Raw genomic sequence first — 17769 nt, forward strand, 5'->3', positions numbered from 1 at the left:
CGCGGGCATCCGGGCTGCCGGAGATTCCTGCCGCTCGATTCCTGCCTCCCGGTGATTCTTGCTCCTGGTTCCTGCCGCCGCCGCCGCCATGGATTACCGGGCGCTGGTGATGAGCCAGGTTGTGCCCGGGCAGTTCGACGATGCGGACTGCTCGGACAGGTGAGGGCGCGCCGCAGGGCCGGGGCTGAGGGCGCTGGGGGAGCCGGGCCGGGCAGACACGCGGGGCGGGAGCAGCCCTGGGACTTGCCCGGCAGCGGGGAAGGGAGAGCCCGTGGTGCTGCCCTGTTACTGGAGGAGGTGAGAGGAAGGGCTGCGTGTGTCTCTCGGCTTCCCTTTTTCATGATCTGTGCTGCTTTGGGACATACTTGTCCTGGCAAAAAGCCGTGATACCCGGGCGCGTTGCTGACATTACAGAATGGTAGCATCAGTTAGGTTGGAAAAGACCTCTGGGATCATCGAGGCCAAGCTGTGACACAACACCACCGTGCCAGCTGTGCCACTGAGTAACAAGACCATGGCACTGAGTAACAAGTCCAGTCTTTCCTTAAACACCCCCAGGAACGGTGACTCCACCACCTCCCTGAGCAATGCATTCCAATGTCTAACCACCCTTGCTGTGAAGAAATTCTTCCAAATTCTCCTGGTGCAACTTTGCATCTCTAGGCCCTGTCCTCTTTTCCTGTCACTTGTTGCCTGGGGGAAGAGACCGACCCCCACGTGGCTGCAGCCTCCTTTCAGGGAATTGTAGAGAATGGTAAGGTCTCCCCTGAGCCTTCTTTCCTCCAGGCTAAACACCCCCAGCTCCCTCAGCTGCTCCTCATAGGACTTGTGCTCTAGACCCTTCACCAGCTTCATTTCTAGACCTGATCCAGCACCTCCATATCCTTCCTGAATAGGGGGCCTCAGAACTGGAGTCAGTGAATTAAAACATGAGTGAAAACGTAAAGTTGTTTATGGGGATAAGTGTATTGAATTTTGGGTGACTGTAGCAATCATTTTTAGTGATAGACGTCTGTGTTTCTTTTCAGTGAATCTGTGGAAGACACAGAAGCGTGTAAAGAGGGTGAGGTCCCTGAGAGCTGCCAGCTGTGCACGTGTGAAGAAGTTAATGCTGAGGAAGGAGATGGTGATGATGACAATGATGCTGAAGAGGAAGATGAAGACTGGGACTGGGATGATGAGGTGGGAAGACTGACGAAGCGCCACAATGCTGCTGGTGGATGCAATCCACAGGTATGTATGTTGAAAGTTATTCTGTGGGCTTTGAGGGTGCCCAAGAGCTAATGGGGCCAGCCTGGAGGCTTTGTTTGTTGTTAGTGTTGTGTTGAGGACAAATGCAAGCAGAATTTTTTCCTTGAGAGAATCCCCTTCCTTTGCATCCGTTCCTCTGAGGTGCTGTATGTGTATGTACATTGTAGCCCGAGCTCCATTTGATTTTCTTGTCTCAAACCCTGTTGCTGGATTCTCTGTGTCACTGCAGTTTCCTTCTGTTCCTTACCTTTCTCAACTTTTCTTTCTTTGTTCACCCTTAAGATGTTCCTTACTTTTTGGTATTTGTCCTCTGGGTTTCTGAGCCTCTTCTCCAGCCTTTCTATTTATTTTTAGACTATCTGCTAGTCATATCCAGGGTGAAACCAGTTCTGGTTTTGACTTAATAGTGAAGAAGGCAAAATAATAATATAAGTATGAAAAAAAAAATAATATAAGCATGGGAAATGGAGGGGGGTGCTTGAAGGGAATTAATTTAGAGTGTATGGTGTTGGCATAGAAACTCTGGTGTTGGGCAGAATGGAGAGCACTCGTGAAGGTAAGGAGGGTGCTAGTTCTCACATCAGCTTGGACACTAGAAGTTTAAAATCTCATTTTTCCTATTGATACCAACTTAGCAGAATAGTTGAGGTAAATCAGAGTGATGCTGATCATAGCATAGCATGTCTGGCAGCATTTGTCCTAGGTGATATATTCTTGCCTTTATTTAGAGGTTTATGCTGTTCAGTGATGGTGAAATCATGTTCGGGTATTAGCTGTGTTTGTGGAGGACTACATGTAAGAAAAGGCAGAATCTTGGGAAGTTTTCTCGGTTCATTGCCTCTGCGTTTTTTCCTCTTGTTTTATTCCTTGTTTTTGTCTTCTGTTCTCTTCCTTTTACAGACAGAAAAAGTGCTGTGTGAGAGACTTGTAGCTTCCTAGACTAAAAAAAACCTCTAGTTTGGAGCACTTTTAGAATTTTAACTGATGTGTTACCTGTATTTTCTTTTATTGATTTAAGTAAAATCTGGTGTTAATCCATGTCTGTTTCCTTATATCCCATGTGGTTTTTATCTTACAGCTTTAGGCATAGGCATTTGAGATGGCTTTTCCAATGAAATGGTTTGAATTTCAAAGGGCTGCGTACAGAACGTGACTTATGTTGACAAATCCTTTATTTCAGGCAAATAGACAGACCCCTAATTGCTCTTCAGCAAAACTGTCAACCCCTGCAGGCAAGGTTTTAAGAAAATTTGAACACAAAATCAATTTAGGTGAGTATAATTGCACTGCTGTCCATTAATTTAAACAGTTTCCACTCTGTGGCGTTCTCAGACTAATTCTGCTTATGTTAAGCCAGAACTCACTGGAATGGGTGAGTTAGCCACTGCCAGAGAGTTTAAAAATGGCTTTTGAGTACTTGAAGTTACCTTTAGTCTCCAAGAACTGGCTGTCATACCCCCCTCTCTCTCTCCACCTTCAGAACCACATGGCTGTTTTGTTGGGGTTTTTTCTTTCCCTTTGACTTCTCCACGCAACCTGAAGTCTTTCTTCTCTAGATTCTCTTTAGGAAAATCTAAAGAGATTTGGGTGGAGGGAGGGAATTAACTAACTCTCTGTTGTGATATAGGTGATTCCCACAGCTGCTACCACAGCTGCATTTTCCAGACAAATGCAGTAGTCCCCTATAGTACTGGGGGCAATACGTTATGAAGCAGTTCTCTCCCAGGGGCAGAGATCCTGTGCTAAGTGAAGAGGCTGCTGTCCCAGCTGGAGTGGTTTGATTTTTGCCCTGAGATGGAGATGGCTGCTCAGCACAGCCTGTCAGGACTAGGGGTAGCTGTGATTGGCACCTTCTGACAGGGTCTACCCTGTCAGAGGTTGGGTTTTCCTTTTTAACAAAGTGGTGCTAGGATGAAGGCTGCTGGTGTTTGTAGGCAAATACAGCAGCTTTTATACATTAAGCATTTAATCAAACACTATTTAAATGCATTGTTGAAGAGAATCTGGGAGGCTATTGCTTATTGTGTTAAGAAAAGTGGCATTTGATTGTTGAAAAGAGAACAGACAAATTTATTGATGAGATGTTATCCAAAAGGCGTTACTGTTATCGCATTTCCAAGTCTCTGGAATTGTCTCACTCAGCTGTGTTGTTACCTTATAGTCCTGCCCTGAAGTGTAAACAGAGTGAAGTGCTAGGTTAACCCTGGTGTGTAGGAAACTTCTTTGGGGTTTGGGGTTTTGGTTTTTTTTCATTGCTTTTATGTGTTTTTCAGATAAGCTAAATTTTGATGACTCTGTTATAAACAGAGTCACAGAAAAGTCTAGGCAGAAGGAAGCAGACATGTGAGTATATGCTTCTATTTTCACTTAAGTATTTTAAACTCAGAAGTGTAGTGCTTTTTTCCTTGTTTAAATAAGTTTGTTAAGAAAAATGAAGTTTAGAAGTAGTCTACATGCAGTTTGCCCTTTGGTCTTCAACTTCTTGGTTTCCAAATTAGTTGTCGGAATCATCCCAGAGTTTTGATTCTTTTGTCATTGGTAGCACATCTGCTTGTGTTGGTGTGGTATAGTAAGACAGAAGTGATGGGTGTCATTCCCCTAGAAAAGACCCTTTAATACTCTGTTTTTTTAAACAGAAGTCCTTAAGCCGCTGAGCTGAAAAGGTGTTGGAGGCCTTTAGAAAGTTCCTCCTGATGATTTGGTGATGGAAAAGTATTTCTTCTTAAGAAGTTTTTTTTTTTTGGCCTGCAGCTTATAGCCCTGAGTTGTAGAGATAGGTACAGTTTTCTCCTGAATGAGCATAATTCAAAAAAGCAGGAAAATAATCTATAAAAGTCATGGGCTCTGATGTTAATGGTGATGGTATGTTGCTTTTTTTTCCATTCCATCCCTCTGTCTGCAGGAGAAACCTTTGGTTTTGTATGAACTGAAAGCCTTACTTCTTAAGGCTGTCATCTTACCTTTGGTGCAGAATATCACAGTCAAGGCTTTATTACCTCTCAAGGCTTTTATTACTTCGTCTTTATTACTTCTCAAGGCTTATTCTTACCTTTGGTGCAGAATATCACAGTTTGCTCTGTCAAAGTACTGAGCCCATACGTGGGATTGTAACATTTTATTTTCACTTCTGCTAGGTACCGAGTCAAAGACAAGTCAGACAGAGCAACAGTGGAGCAGGTAAGTCCTTTGTTCATTAAAGTTCCCTTTTAACCAGAGCAAATACTGTAAAATTTTTGGAATCAATGAAAAAACAGAGCAGGAACAGAGTTTGGAATTCTCTTTCCTTTGTTATGCTGAAGAGACTTGTTGTTTCTTTCTTTCTTTGTTTCACATATGAAGGTTAACTTTGATTCCAAAACCATCTTAGAGCTTGTTTTTGTGTTTAACATTGTGATTTGTTCATATGTGTAATGCAGAATTCCATCTTAAGCTTTTATTGAACTCCAAAGAACAAGAAAAAATGCTGAGTTTGCCTTTTTTCTTCTATAGCAAGACTGAATTATTACTAGGCTGAGCCCACATGGCTGTTCTATTTCAGTTATGGTGTCTGTATCCTGAGAAAAATCTTACTTTAAACCATTTAATGCAGCTATGGGTGGGACATTATTTCTTTGTCTCTTCTAGAGTTAGCTTGAAGACATACGCTTAATTTTAAAAAGAGAAAAACATTTTTGAAGAAAAAATTGAAATGTCATCCTAGATTCATGGTAAAATTCTGAGTGATTGTTATTATATGTTCAGATTATTATTTGATCCTTGAGAACAGTCTGATGCCCCAGATCCTTTAATATGATAGCAAGAATGGGCATTATTATTTGTTTTTTTTTTCTCTGCTAACTTTTCTGTATTAAATTTGAGGTGTTGGACCCAAGGACCCGAATCATTCTGTTCAAGATGCTCTCTAGAGGTATCATATCAGAAATCAATGGCTGCATCAGCACAGGGAAAGAAGTAAGTTTTATTGCAAATAGTGTAGTAGGTTTATTTTCAGCAAGCTGGGTGGAAGTTTATGATGCTCAGAAAATGTAGTGAAATACTTGGGCTTAGTTCTACATATTTTGTGCTGCTTGATTGATAAGAAGTTATTGTAAGAAAAAAATTAATATGTTAAAGGAAATCAATTTTCCCAAGTATGAAAGATTTCTAAGAATGCTTTAATATTATCTTAAATTTGTGGATGTTGTTAATTGCATCTTTCAACAAAAAGTTTTCGTAAAGTTTTGTATACCCATAGTATTAAATAGTGCCTAAAAAAACATACAAACCCAGATAATTCCAATTAAAGACATACTTCTGCCCTGTGTAGAGGTGAAGACATGAGACATTTGGGCCATGCTTTAAGCCCTGAACAGTGCACAGGCTCAGGTTAACCCTTACACAAGGGCTTGTTTCAGTCTCCCAAGTGTGCATGAGGCAGAGTTTTCTTGTGCAATGTTGATTTTATTCTGAGAGCATTGTTGCCCCCCTGCCCCATCTTATGTACTTCCTGTAAGCTGCCTTTCGTGGAAAAAGGATTGCCCTGGTGTGCAGTCTCCTTCAACTGGGTGCCACACAGAGGCTGGGGTGGGATCAGCCCTTTTCCACGTGTCAGAATGAGAAGAAGAGAGAAGATTATGTTGCTTTAAAGAGCTTTTCTTTAATGTTATTTCTTCCCTTTTTAATCTGATAGGCCAATGTATATCATGCCAGTACTGCAAATGGAGAGAACAGAGCAATAAAGATTTACAAAACCTCTATTCTGATGTTTAAAGATCGGGATAAGTATGTGAGTGGTGAATTCAGGTGAGTTTAACTTCTGGGTTTTGCTGGGGAAGAGGGATTATTTTGACAGGTGTTAAAATAACTGGTACTCATGCTGTGTTGATAGACTAAGAGTCTCTGTTGTCTTTTATTTTTTTATTTAAAGATTTCGTCATGGATACTGCAAAGGCAACCCAAGAAAAATGGTGAAGACATGGGCTGAAAAAGAAATGAGGAATTTAATAAGGTGATTTTTCTAGTTTTTATTTCATCATGCAGAGGTTACCAAAACTTTTAAGTTTATAGGAGGTGCTCTCTCTGTGGCTACCACTACCCTATTGGGTCTCTGGAGTGTTCAGGAAAGTGTCTTAAGCTTCATTATGGGAGAGAAACAAAAGAGGAGGGAAGAATAAAGATCTTCTTTTGTTTTCCTGCTAATGCTTGAAGCTCTTCAGTGTCTGAACTCTGTCTGACATGACTGAACAGCAAGGAGAAGCTAGAAATAGCTGCTGGTGAGCAGCAACACACTGTGTGATATGGGTTAATCTAGGATTAACCTAAACTGTCTAAAGATTCTTTCACACAGGAATGCTTAGAAAAGGCTCAGAATAGTTGTGGCTTTTTGTGTGCATTTCCTAGTTGTTCTTCACAAGGGAGAGTTTCCTGAGCTCTCACTGTGTTATGTTCAAAGCTGCAGAGCTCCTTTATGCACTAGTGCAAAGCAGAGTTTGGTTTTATTTTTTTTTTGTGGCTTTGTTCCTGTGTTTCAGGTTGAATACAGCTCAGATACCTTGCCCAGAGCCAATTATGCTAAGGAGTCATGTGCTTGTCATGGGCTTTATTGGTAAAGGTGATAGGTAAGTATCCTTAGAAAATAAATTTTTTTGTTTATTTGATTTTCTGTGTTTTTTTTTTTTTTAATTTAGTAATAGCTTTTCCCAAAGGTTTATTAAACCAACCAAACCAACCATCTGAATTTACCTACAGTTACTCTAGGGCTGTAAAGTTAACATGTACATGTGATCTGTGGAATGGTCCCAGACATTTGTCAGCTACTACTGCAGGCAATCTGTGTGATTCTGGAGCCTCAGTTGTGTGCAAAATTAATTAATAAAGTGGCTTAACCAGAGATTAATGCTGGAAAGGCTTGCTAATCATACATGAAGATAGTTTATTTTTTTGTAGTTACTGGCATTAGTGTAGCATGGTCCGAATTAACTCCTGTTCAAAATAGAGCTCCAGAATCTTTGGCAAGCATGTAGCAAGGTTTTGCTGCCCTTCCTGCTGGCTCCTTGCACTTGGTTGCTCATCCTGACTTGCTTGACACACTCAGGGAGTGAAGATTCAGGCACAGCAATTAAAGCTGTGTGAAAATTTGCAATTTCACACCAGCAATTTGCAGCTGGTGTGAAAAAGGAAAAAATATTTAGTTTCTGTTGGTTTTTTTTTTTTGTAATTTCAAGGCCTGCTCCTCTGCTGAAGAATGCTCAGTTGTCTGACTCCAAAGTCCGGGAGCTGTACTTGCAGATCATCCAGTACATGAGAAGAATGTACCAAGATGCCAGACTTGTTCATGCAGATCTCAGTGAATTTAATATGCTGTATGTTTTTAATCCTTGCTCTGAATTGTGACATCTAAAATGTATGCATTGGCAGCCTCTGTGTGAGAGTACTGATGTACCTTTCAGCGAGGGCGAGGTCCTTGTCGTTACTGGATTTTGTAACTTTTCTAATTAATTATGTAGCTTTTAGCCCAGATCTGAGCTTTCTCTGTTAAAAAATGCCAACAGGCAAACAAACAAAAGAAACCATAAAATAAGAAGAAACAAAGTTAAAAAACACAACAAACTCACCTCACAAAACCCCCTCACGACTAGAAAAAAACCTGTCAACTCTGGCAAAAATTAGTATGGTATCATTTTTATATAAGGTATTTTATATTAGTTAGGTATCACTTCACTGCTATATTTGTATAACTTTCTTGTCTTTTTTCTTTTTCATGCACCTCTCTGCTTTTTTTGTTCATGAGCAGACTATTTTTTAAAAAAGTTTAGTTACACAGCTTGTATAGAGGAGGGAAAGGATTGACTGAAAAAAGCCACCCTGGCCCTCACAGGCAAAGTGTATGCTGGAGAAAGAAGTTAAGATATTTTTTTTGCTGGTTCTTAAGTTTGAGGCATGCTTTGTTCCCTGCCCCTCAGTAGTCTGGTGGAGTTGGTGCAGCCCTGTGTGGGGTTTCCTTGCAGGTACCACGGAGGGGACGTGTACATCATTGACGTGTCTCAGTCCGTGGAGCATGACCACCCGCACGCGCTGGAGTTCCTGCGCAAGGATTGTGCCAATGTTAACGGTGAGGGGGCTGTACTCCAGCCCTTGTTCTGACACCTGGTTTGTTTAACATGATGGACTCAGTTCACCTCATGTTCTTTCAGGTGTAACTGACTGTAGAAGCTGTCAAAATTCCATTAAAATACTACTTCTCCTACGTTCTCGTGACTTCCCTCAGGGAGCAGTGTACTGTGTTGAGTTCAGAGTAGTGCAGCCTATTTTGCTAGAAATCATCTCTCTTAAATGAGTGCCATGACTGAATCTCCGAGTTCGGATAGATTTAAGATCACTCCCAGTCTGCAGCAGTGCTCACCCCAATCTTAACTTCCCTTACTTAAAATACTGTGCAGACATACTGATGTGTTGCCTTCTGTGAGCTGAATCCACATCTGGGATTCCTCACCTGGCCAGATGTTTCTGTATGTTATAAAGTTTCCTGCACTAAAGGCAGCTGAGAGGATTGAGGCACAGAGTAATTAATTAGAGATGTTATCACTTGTCATAGTATTTTGATAAGTTAAGTTTAATGGTGTTTTTCTCTTGAGAATTTGGTCTTCATGTGCGAATATACATGTTGTGTAACAGATAGACACCTCCTGGTAGGGTGTGTCCCTGAGGACGAAAAAATCTCTCTATAGGCTGCTTTTGTCTCCCCTTTCTTTTCACATTGACTTTTTTCTTATTTTACAGAGGCTCTTGAAAGTCTGGTGCATAATTAGGAAAGAACTGTGTGTATGCTGTATGTTTGTTGATATCCAGTGTGCTACTTTTTCCTTATTCCTTTTCAGTTCATGCATTTTTAATAACACCCTTCTGTTTCAGTTAGTCACACCCTTGCTCTTTATTAATGTCTTTTGTGCTCCTCTCCCTGGATATTCTAGTGTCTCAGTGAGTTGCAGTGGTTTTGGTGTTGTTTTGTTTTCTGTCTGCAGCTCAGAGACTCTAAGAAACACCTGGTTCTGCTCTAGGTGTGATCTTGGCAGAGATTTGTGGTTCAGTGAGCACAGAGAGCTGCCTCCAAACTAAGTGCTTTTCTAATCCTTCCATGATTAATTTCTCACAGTGAGAGATCTTCTGGGAATTTTAGTAGGAAATAGCTGTTAAACAGTCCTCAGTGTCACTTGCTGCTGTTTTTCAAAACAGAAGTGCAGCATATGAATTTGGTCATAACTGATTTAAGAAAGCAATTCTGAGTGTAGTAGCGAGGAAGATTCTAGGAGATCAATGTGTCTTCCCTTTTGGGTGGATCTGTACCATATTTCAGTGGCCACTTGTTTTTCTCTCCAGCAAAAGTTTGAGGTCGCCATTCCTTATTTGAAACACTTTTTTTTAATCTTAGTCATTGCAAATATTACACCTGTCTTGAATTCTTTACTTCTTAGCCCATACTCCATTAAGTCAGGATACTGCTGAAATTGATTTGGCTTTTATATTTATGCAGTTTTTCTCCTTTTAGTGTTTGTTGCATCTGGGACATGAACAGTTTTATTTCAGATGACCAAGAATCATCTGGTAACTAAACTCCATAGATGTAGATGATGTAGAATGTGCTGCTGAGACTTCCCCAAGTCATCAGAGTTGCTGGCTTGCTGGAATTGTCACTTTAACATCCAAGATGTGTATGTTAGATGGAATTACTAATGGGTTTTGTCTCTCCCTTGTTCCCTGGTAGACTTTTTCCAGAAGCACAATGTTGCAGTGATGACAGTGAGGGAGCTGTTTGAATTTATTACTGATCCTTCTATCACAAGTGAAAACATTGATGACTACCTGTCTAAGGTAAGACCTCCTGGCCTTGTTACTGAGTAAGAGGACAGTAAAATCAGATCTAGTTCAAGCTCCATCATCTCATGTATTCTACATCCTAAGGAAGCCAGCACATGACATTGTTGTGCTAGTGCTTCAAAAATGCATATAGGTCTTTTCCATTTATACCATTGTAGGGTGACGCTGCTTTCATTGCATGTTGTCTTAGAAAGTATCTTGGACATATTTTATGAAAAATCCTTTTGCTAGGACCTTTTCTCCTGAGAAGCTGAGGCCTCAGAAATGAAATGTAATCAATAATTATCTGCTGCTGTGGAATGCAACAAGTGCATCTTTGATTGGTCTTATGTGGTTGTTTTTAATTAATGGCCAATCACAGTCCAGCTGTCTCGGACTCTCTGGTCAGTCACAAGATTTTATTATCATTCCATTCAATTTCTTTCCTTGCTAGCCTTCTGATGAAATCCTTTCTTCTATTCTTTTAGTATAGTTTTAATATATCGTTTCCTTTTAATATAATATATATAATAAAATAATAAATCAGTCTTCTGAAACACGGAGTCAAGATTCTCATCTCTTCCCTCGTCCTGGGACCCCTGCGAACACCACTATAAGAAAGTCTGTCTAATCATGAAGACTCAAATGTCTGTTTGAATTGCTGTAAGAACCAGGATGCTTTAAGTTAGCTCTTCTTTCTGGCAAGGAGGAGCTCTGCAGAAATATAACCGTGCTTATATGGAGGGTGGTGTTGTATGTCGTGTAGCCGTGCTGGGCCTGCCGCAGTTTGGTCTCGGGGGGAGGAGCTGCACGTGTGTTTTTCCCGCTGGTACGGCCGTGATCTGCAGCTGTCCGTGTGCTTCGCAGCAGTGCTGGTCACCATTAGGTGTCGCTGAAGGCATTCCCACAGGGACAGCTGGAGTGCGTGTGAGTGATGGTGGAGCACAGGGAGAAACACAGATGGGAATAGTTGGATGTGATTCTAAAAGGCTTAGTGGTGCGACTCTAAAGAATGATAACCTTTTTGTAATGTTTTGTGTTTCTTTAGGCAATGGAAATAGCATCGAAAAGAACAGAAGAGGAAAGATCCAGTCAAGATAAAGTGGATGAAGAAGTGAGGATTTCTGTTCCTGCTATGAAATTAATATTAACCTTACCTCTTCTAAGCACTGAAAAATGTTGTGTTTTCTTTGGAAAAATGTACAGTTGATGATAAACAAAACTTTGTTTCTGATGCTGAGATATCTTGACTTAGTTGAGATGTGAAGTATTAAGGGATGCCATGTGTAAAAGCTGACAGCAATAAGCTGTTAGGCGGCAAATACTCTATTTCCTAAACCAGCTTGTTTGCTGACATCTATGTCTCTTGATGTATCTTCCAGTTCAGGTTTAGTTAACAAAAAACCTGAGTAGAGAGATCTGGTTGTGCTAGTGGTTTTGGACCAGTGATACAGAAGCAGGCTATTTGGATAAGTACATTGGCCAGATTGCCTATTTAGCTCCACTCCCTGTCTTAATTCAGTTCTTCCACTGCTTTTACATTCAGTGAAGCCATCTCAAGTCCATTATGGAAAGCTGTTTTAATATTCTGGAAATGCTTGATGTAAAGATAGAACCATTTCTATCTTAGTCTTAACTATCTGTTCCAGAAGAGTCTAAAAACAAAACCAACAACCAACAAAAGCCTCTTATCTTGTGGGTCAGTACAACTTGATTTATTCAAGACTTTTTTGTCTTGGAGCTCAGCAGATTTCGCTAACTGCTTCAGGCTTTGCCAAGGAAAGATGTGTTTTGTTTCCCAGGATAGCCTCAGCATAAAACTACTGAGGTGTAGAGTCAGATTCTAGTGTTTGGTAGCAAGTCCATCTTTTGCAAGCAAGTTACTCCTTTGTTTATATGAGGTACTGACCTGTAAGAGAGGTGGTTTTGTAGAATCTCAGTTCAGTTCATTTGTCTTAGATTTTTACATGTGACCATGGCTAATTTGTGCCACTTCCCTTGCAAAATAGTAGAGCTGAGTAAGGGCAGCTCTGTGGAAGTTGGGAACTGTGCTTTGTGTGCAGCTGTCAGATCATCATTGATGATCACTGAATCTGGACTGGGATTGAACTGATACCATGAAACAGAGAAGCAAAACACATTTCTCTGATCTGGTAGGATCATAAGCTTGCTGAAAGACTGTTCCAAATGTGACAAACTTGAAGTGTGTTATTGATACTGCAGTATTTTTTTGTTTTTATTGTACTGTACTGGTGCAAGAACCTTTTTTGAGTTGTACTGTAGGTTCAAGTGGATATTGTTACATGAAAAGATTAAGTTCTAGCAGTGCATTTCAACGGAGTTGCCTCCTGAAGGCATTATAAATATTACAATAAAAGCATTAGACAAAATTCTTAGGATACAAAACCTTAGGACTCAAATAGGCTAAGAGATGGTTGGAGAATTTTGTAAGTGGGCGGGTGTGAGTCAGGCTAAGGAAGGAGCTTTCTTAGTTGTGATCTATCAATAATGTCTAGGTTGCGCATTAAGTCTGCCCCTACAAAAAATAACCAAACAAAAAACAACTCTGTAATTCAAATGGTAAGGGATGATTGCTATGTTCATTTGTTGTTTCTTTGTGATTATTCTCCTAAGGATGCACAATTAGGAGAGAAGAACATCATGACACTATATGTAAATTAGTAAATCTGTGTTTCCCTTCACTGTGCTAGGTATTTAAGAAGGCCTACATACCTCGAACTCTGACTGAAGTTAAAAACTATGAGAGGGATGTGGACATAATGATGAAATTGAAAGAAGAGGATATGGCATTGAACGTTCAGCAAGATAATGTGAGTAGACATGCTGAGGCCCTGCAAAAGAGAGAGAGAGTGAATATGAATTCTTCTTACTGGAAACTGTTAGTAACAAACAAAAACAGAAGCATTGCTACCAAGGTGTGGAGTACTAAATCTATATCATTCTTTAAAATTGTCTCGGCAGTGCTTAATGCTAACATTCTGGATTTTATCCTGGTCTTTATTTCTTTAAATTTATTTTTAGATAGTAATTTTCTCTGGGCACGAAGAATTAAGATATAATTTGATATGTAATTTCTTCCTCTCTCCCTTGGAGCAGATTCTCTACCAAACTGTAACAGGACTGAAGAGGGATTTGTCTGGTGTTCAGAAGGTAAGAGGGTCTTTTTGAAATCCTTCATTTTAGCCATTTTCAGAAAAGTGCTTACAGGTAGTTTAGAGAATGCCTGGTCCTACATCTGACACCATGAAAGAAGCCTTTGTGTGCAGAATGACCATTTGTGTCAGGATGTGTCTGCACAACACAGAATTTTCTTCCCTCCACTGTGGCTGATGCTGGGTTGCTTGAGAATGAAATTAAAATCCTTGTTGTGGCCATGATCTCTAAAGTTAAGATGGCGATGAGGGAAAGTGTTTTCTGATTATGGAAAATGTAATTTATTTAAACTGTTGCATGACTGCAAGTTTTTATATGTTTCTGATATCAGATATAATATCAGATGTGTTGATATGATAGAGTATCTGTTGTAATATTGCATAAAGAACAGTCAGTCCTCCAGTATAAGCCATAAAATATGATGTCTTACTGTGTTTGAAGTACCTGACAGTGACACTTCTGTAAAGTAGATTGGATGAGAATTTGGATACAGATCACTTGGAGCCATGTCATTCAAGGCAGAAGCCCTGTGTGGATTCCCCCTCCTTACTTTGTGAATATTCTCTAGCAGTGGTGTAGACTCTTGATTTAAAATGGAAATATAAATATGGATGGGATCAGGCTGTAGCACAGTCTCCAGGCTTGTTTAAGAATAAGTGAGTGTTCCAGTGCAGATATTTGTGTTTGCAATATAGAATACATACAGTGCCCCCAAGGTAGATTTGGGCATGATCCAAGGATAATTAAAAATAGGCTTCCACATATGTTAGCAAATTGCTGTTTAACTTAGGGAAATTAGTTTGGGAGTGCAAATAACAGCTGTGCTTTGAGCCCTGACCTAAAAGAATCTGTGGTGTACATTGTAGATTCCTTTTTCTTAGTTTGGCTTAACCTACTTTTCATTCTTTATCTTGAAACTCAGTGAGGGCTGTGGTAAGGGAGATAGCATCAGATTGCTCAAAGGCTTCTTTGCAGCAGATTCTGTTTTCTTTTTTTGTGAATATATATATACATTGTGCATGTGTATCTGTGTATGCTGCCATTAGGTTTCTTGGTTTTGATTTTATGTAATTCTTGATGTATCTTGCAGATTCCTGCACTCCTTGAAGAGGCAGACAATTCAGAAACAGACTCTGATGATGATGATGGTGGCGGTGGTAGCTCAGAGGACTCTGATTTGGGCTGTAAAGAATCTGTACATCCCAAAGATAAACCTGCTGAAGTTAGCATGGACAAGAAGGTCAGCTGGCTGGGAATTGTTTATTTTTTCCCACCTTTGCTTATATGACACAAAAACATCCAAACTTAGTGGCTCTTGCTTCTTCTTGTCTGAAACAAGCTGTGGACCTTTCCTGTTGTGGAGAACAAGAGCAGAGGCAGTGAATTTCATTGGGCATGCTTTATTAAAGGTGGTTTTATGTAGAGCAGTGTGTAACACAGCTCTCTGTAGCTTAGGCAAAGCTAGAAGAGAGATCTCTACAGGGAATTATAGGGCTACACAAAGTAGAATTCAGTGAAGCCTGGACAGCTTTCCAGTCCCTCTGGTTACTCTTCCAGGCTTTGGTGCTCAGGTTTGTGGCTGTTGTCCCTGATGAACCTCCTTATGCCCAGACAGCTGAGACCACTTGATCTGTAGAGCTGGAGATTTGGTGATAGTGTTTGTACCACAGTGGTTTTTGCAGTACCATTAGTACAGGCTGGCTAGCTTTCCTGTGGGCAAGAGATGTAATGCAGTCCAGCACAGGGATTATGGTTAGGGTCTGGGGTTTGGGTTTTCTTTGAGGTTTCATTTTATAACTGTGGAACAATATGCTCAGTTTTGGTGAGGCTTTCCTGCAGTGTATCATTCATGAGCGAGAGCCTTTTGACAGCCTTTTCGGTGCTGTGCAAAAAAAAAAAGAAAAAAAGCAGGGTGAAACTTGCAGCCTTAAGGGGTTCAAGATTTGGGACATTGCATTTTAGGTTTTTCTTCCTAGAAAAGGTAAGATAGTATTTTTCATATCTGTCAAATAAAAATGCAACACTCCACTACACACTGGCAGTCTCGAGCTGCTGCCTTTTAGATGTGAAAAAGGAAAGTCTTGGCCACTTCTCATCTGATAGGTTTTCATTTGGACTTCTTTTTGTGTGAGATGAGGGTTTTTTGTAACTTGTGTTTAGCTGTAGGTTGAACAACAGCAATTACTTAGCAGCAATTACTTCTACCTACCCCTTCCACTTTGCTGACTTTTTGTTTTCTAGTTGAGTCTTGTCCCTTCTGTCTGGCACAGATTTACAGTGTATTGCAGTAGCATGGCATTCTTTCCTGCCAGTCCTGCTGGTGATCAGCTTGCTCTATCAGCACTTACTGGATCAATATTTTGATACATGACACATAGAAACAGATACTATAGTAGCTCTGTGGGTAGCAGAAAATGTAGACCAGACAACCTGTTGTAATCTTAGGTGTAAATAGCATGAGTTAAGAGTGCCTCTTGTTCACTTTCTTCAAAGGTCGCATGAAACTCAAGTTCTGACTAGTTCATCATTACCAGTGTGCAGGTCTGGGCTCCATCCCCAACCTGTATCTCCTTTTTCCTATCCCCTCATAATTTCTATTGATTTTTAAAATTTCTTTATCTTGATAACCTTATTTTTATGTCATGTGTTAATTAACTTGTTCATGTAACAATTGATTGACTTGTTTAAAATTCTTCATTCCCTTCTGGCTTTAAATGAGTGGTGTTTGATTTCTTATAGGAAAGGAAAAAGATGGTTAAAGAAGCCCAAAGAGAAAAGAGAAAAACCAAAATCCCAAAGCATGTGAAGAAGAGGAAAGAAAAGACTGCAAAAATGAAGAAAGGCAAATAAAACCATCTTTGGCTCAGAGAAAGGGATGATGTGTTGTGGATTAGTCAGTCACCATATTTTTCTCTTTGTTAAAAAATTAAAAATCCTTTATTTATATACATACAGTGTAAACTGTGAGGGTGTTTTTTGTTAATAACATGGTGTAGTTGTTTGAACAGAGTGTATGACACAGGTTTCCCGATGGGAAAGAATGAGTCTAATATTTGTGCCTGCTAAAATTCTTTACCTGTGCAGGTTTGACTTTTTTACTAAACTCACACTTACTTGTTCCTGTGTTCTAACTCCCCATGCCTTTTTCACAGTATGGAAGCAAACTGAGCTCTGCAGGCTCTCAGAGTCCCCGGGATAACCCTGCAGACATTGTGCCTTTGCTGCCTCCCTGTGCTTGCATCTCCATTGATGGCTGAGTGCACACGTGGCTGCAATCCCCGGTTTGACCTTCACGGCCTCTCTGGTGCCTTGGGCTAGAAATTTCCTAAGAGAGGAACCCATCAGGGCTTCCAGATCTCTCTTTCTCTCTCTCTTTGCTCCCTTTCTCCATCCACACAGGTGTTGATAGCACTCTCACATACAGTACTCATGAAAGTGTAGACAGCATTACTGGAGCAAACAGGACTGGTATTTTCTCAGGAAATGCAGGAAATGGGCATGTTTGTTGGGACACTGAGATGAAATACACGCATTTTGGAAATTGGCATTACATCAGGCACGAGAGAGGGGCCAGCCTCCAACTTGGAAGTGAAGGAAGGAGGACTTGTGAGGCCTATATCCAGAGGTGAGGGAGTACTGGTGATTCTCATGACACCAAGGGCTTAGATGCTGCCAGAAGCATGGACACCTTTTTCCTGCCTGTGTACAGATATATTCAGGCAGAGGTGGCCTCAGTGATGGCTGCCCTGAGCCTGGCTGGTTATGTCAGCAGTGCAGTGCTGAAGGTGACTGAAGCAGTAACAGCTTTGTATACTTAGTCCTTGAAGTCCCATTGGATTGGGGATTCTCCCTGCTGACCAACAGGGCTGTGCTGTGCATATCCGCCTTGATTCATGAAGATAGAGCACCAGGAAGTGGGTGTAGGGCCTGAGAGTTGTGGATGGAGTGGGGAATTGTGTCCAAGTTGTTGCCTTTCCCCAGGAACAAGTTATGCACTGGGCAGACCTCGGTGTTTTCAGTGAAGTGAGCATAAGTGACTGTGAAGCTGTTTGTGTTTTATTTTGTGTAGCTCGGGAGTGGATGACTCCACCAGGAAACTGGTCTGTGGCTGATCAGTGGGAGTGGGGGTTGTCAGACACAAGAGACAGCCACCTTCTCTTTGGGTCTGGCTGCTCTGAAGGCAGGGATGGGTGCTGGTTCCTGGCAAAGAGCCTGGAGGCCCCAGGTAAACACACCCCCACAGGGTGGTGTTTACCTCCTTTACCTGAGGAGACACTTCAGAGAAAGGAGGTTGCTCTCATCTGTGCTTGAGGGAAGAGGAAATGTCCCAGCCCACATACCCTTGTCTTCCCTCCAGGCCGTGCACCACAGCCTTATCAAGTTTGCCTGGCTCTAGCTGTCCTGTAGCAGGATCCTGGATCTGTCATTTTGGATTGGAACCTTGCTCGCAGTGATGTGCAGCAGGACTGTCTGTGCAGGCTGTTCAAAGCATGAGCTGCCTGCCTCAGGTGT

The 17769-nt window shown here is 41.1% G+C and overlaps 1 protein-coding gene across 1 annotated transcript; it reads left to right on the plus strand.

The window, feature by feature from the left end:
• Positions 1 to 16211, plus strand: RIOK1 (RIO kinase 1). The gene is made up of 17 exons (XM_005424911.3): positions 1 to 159; positions 1029 to 1233; positions 2432 to 2522; positions 3525 to 3594; positions 4386 to 4428; positions 5110 to 5202; positions 5921 to 6033; positions 6158 to 6238; positions 6762 to 6848; positions 7455 to 7592; positions 8238 to 8341; positions 9992 to 10098; positions 11132 to 11197; positions 12795 to 12914; positions 13201 to 13254; positions 14348 to 14497; positions 15997 to 16211. The coding sequence occupies exons 1-17, from the start codon at positions 89 to 91 to the stop codon at positions 16105 to 16107; spliced, it is 1704 nt and encodes a 567-aa protein (XP_005424968.1). The 5' UTR covers positions 1 to 88; the 3' UTR covers positions 16108 to 16211.
• Positions 16212 to 17769: the final 1558 nt, after the last annotated feature.

The sequence above is a fragment of the Geospiza fortis genome, unplaced genomic scaffold, assembly GCF_000277835.1.
Source record: "Geospiza fortis unplaced genomic scaffold, GeoFor_1.0 scaffold219, whole genome shotgun sequence".
NCBI lineage: Eukaryota > Metazoa > Chordata > Aves > Passeriformes > Thraupidae > Geospiza > Geospiza fortis.

Coding starts and splice junctions, on each gene's coding strand:
- RIOK1 (XM_005424911.3), top strand. CDS start 89: ATGGATTACCGGGCGCTGGTGATGAGCCAGGTTGTGCCCGGGCAGTTC. Junction 10,099..11,131: donor TTGATGACTACCTGTCTAAG/GTAAGACCTCCT, acceptor GTGTTTCTTTAG/GCAATGGAAATAGCATCGAA. Junction 11,198..12,794: donor AAGATAAAGTGGATGAAGAA/GTGAGGATTTCT, acceptor TCACTGTGCTAG/GTATTTAAGAAGGCCTACAT.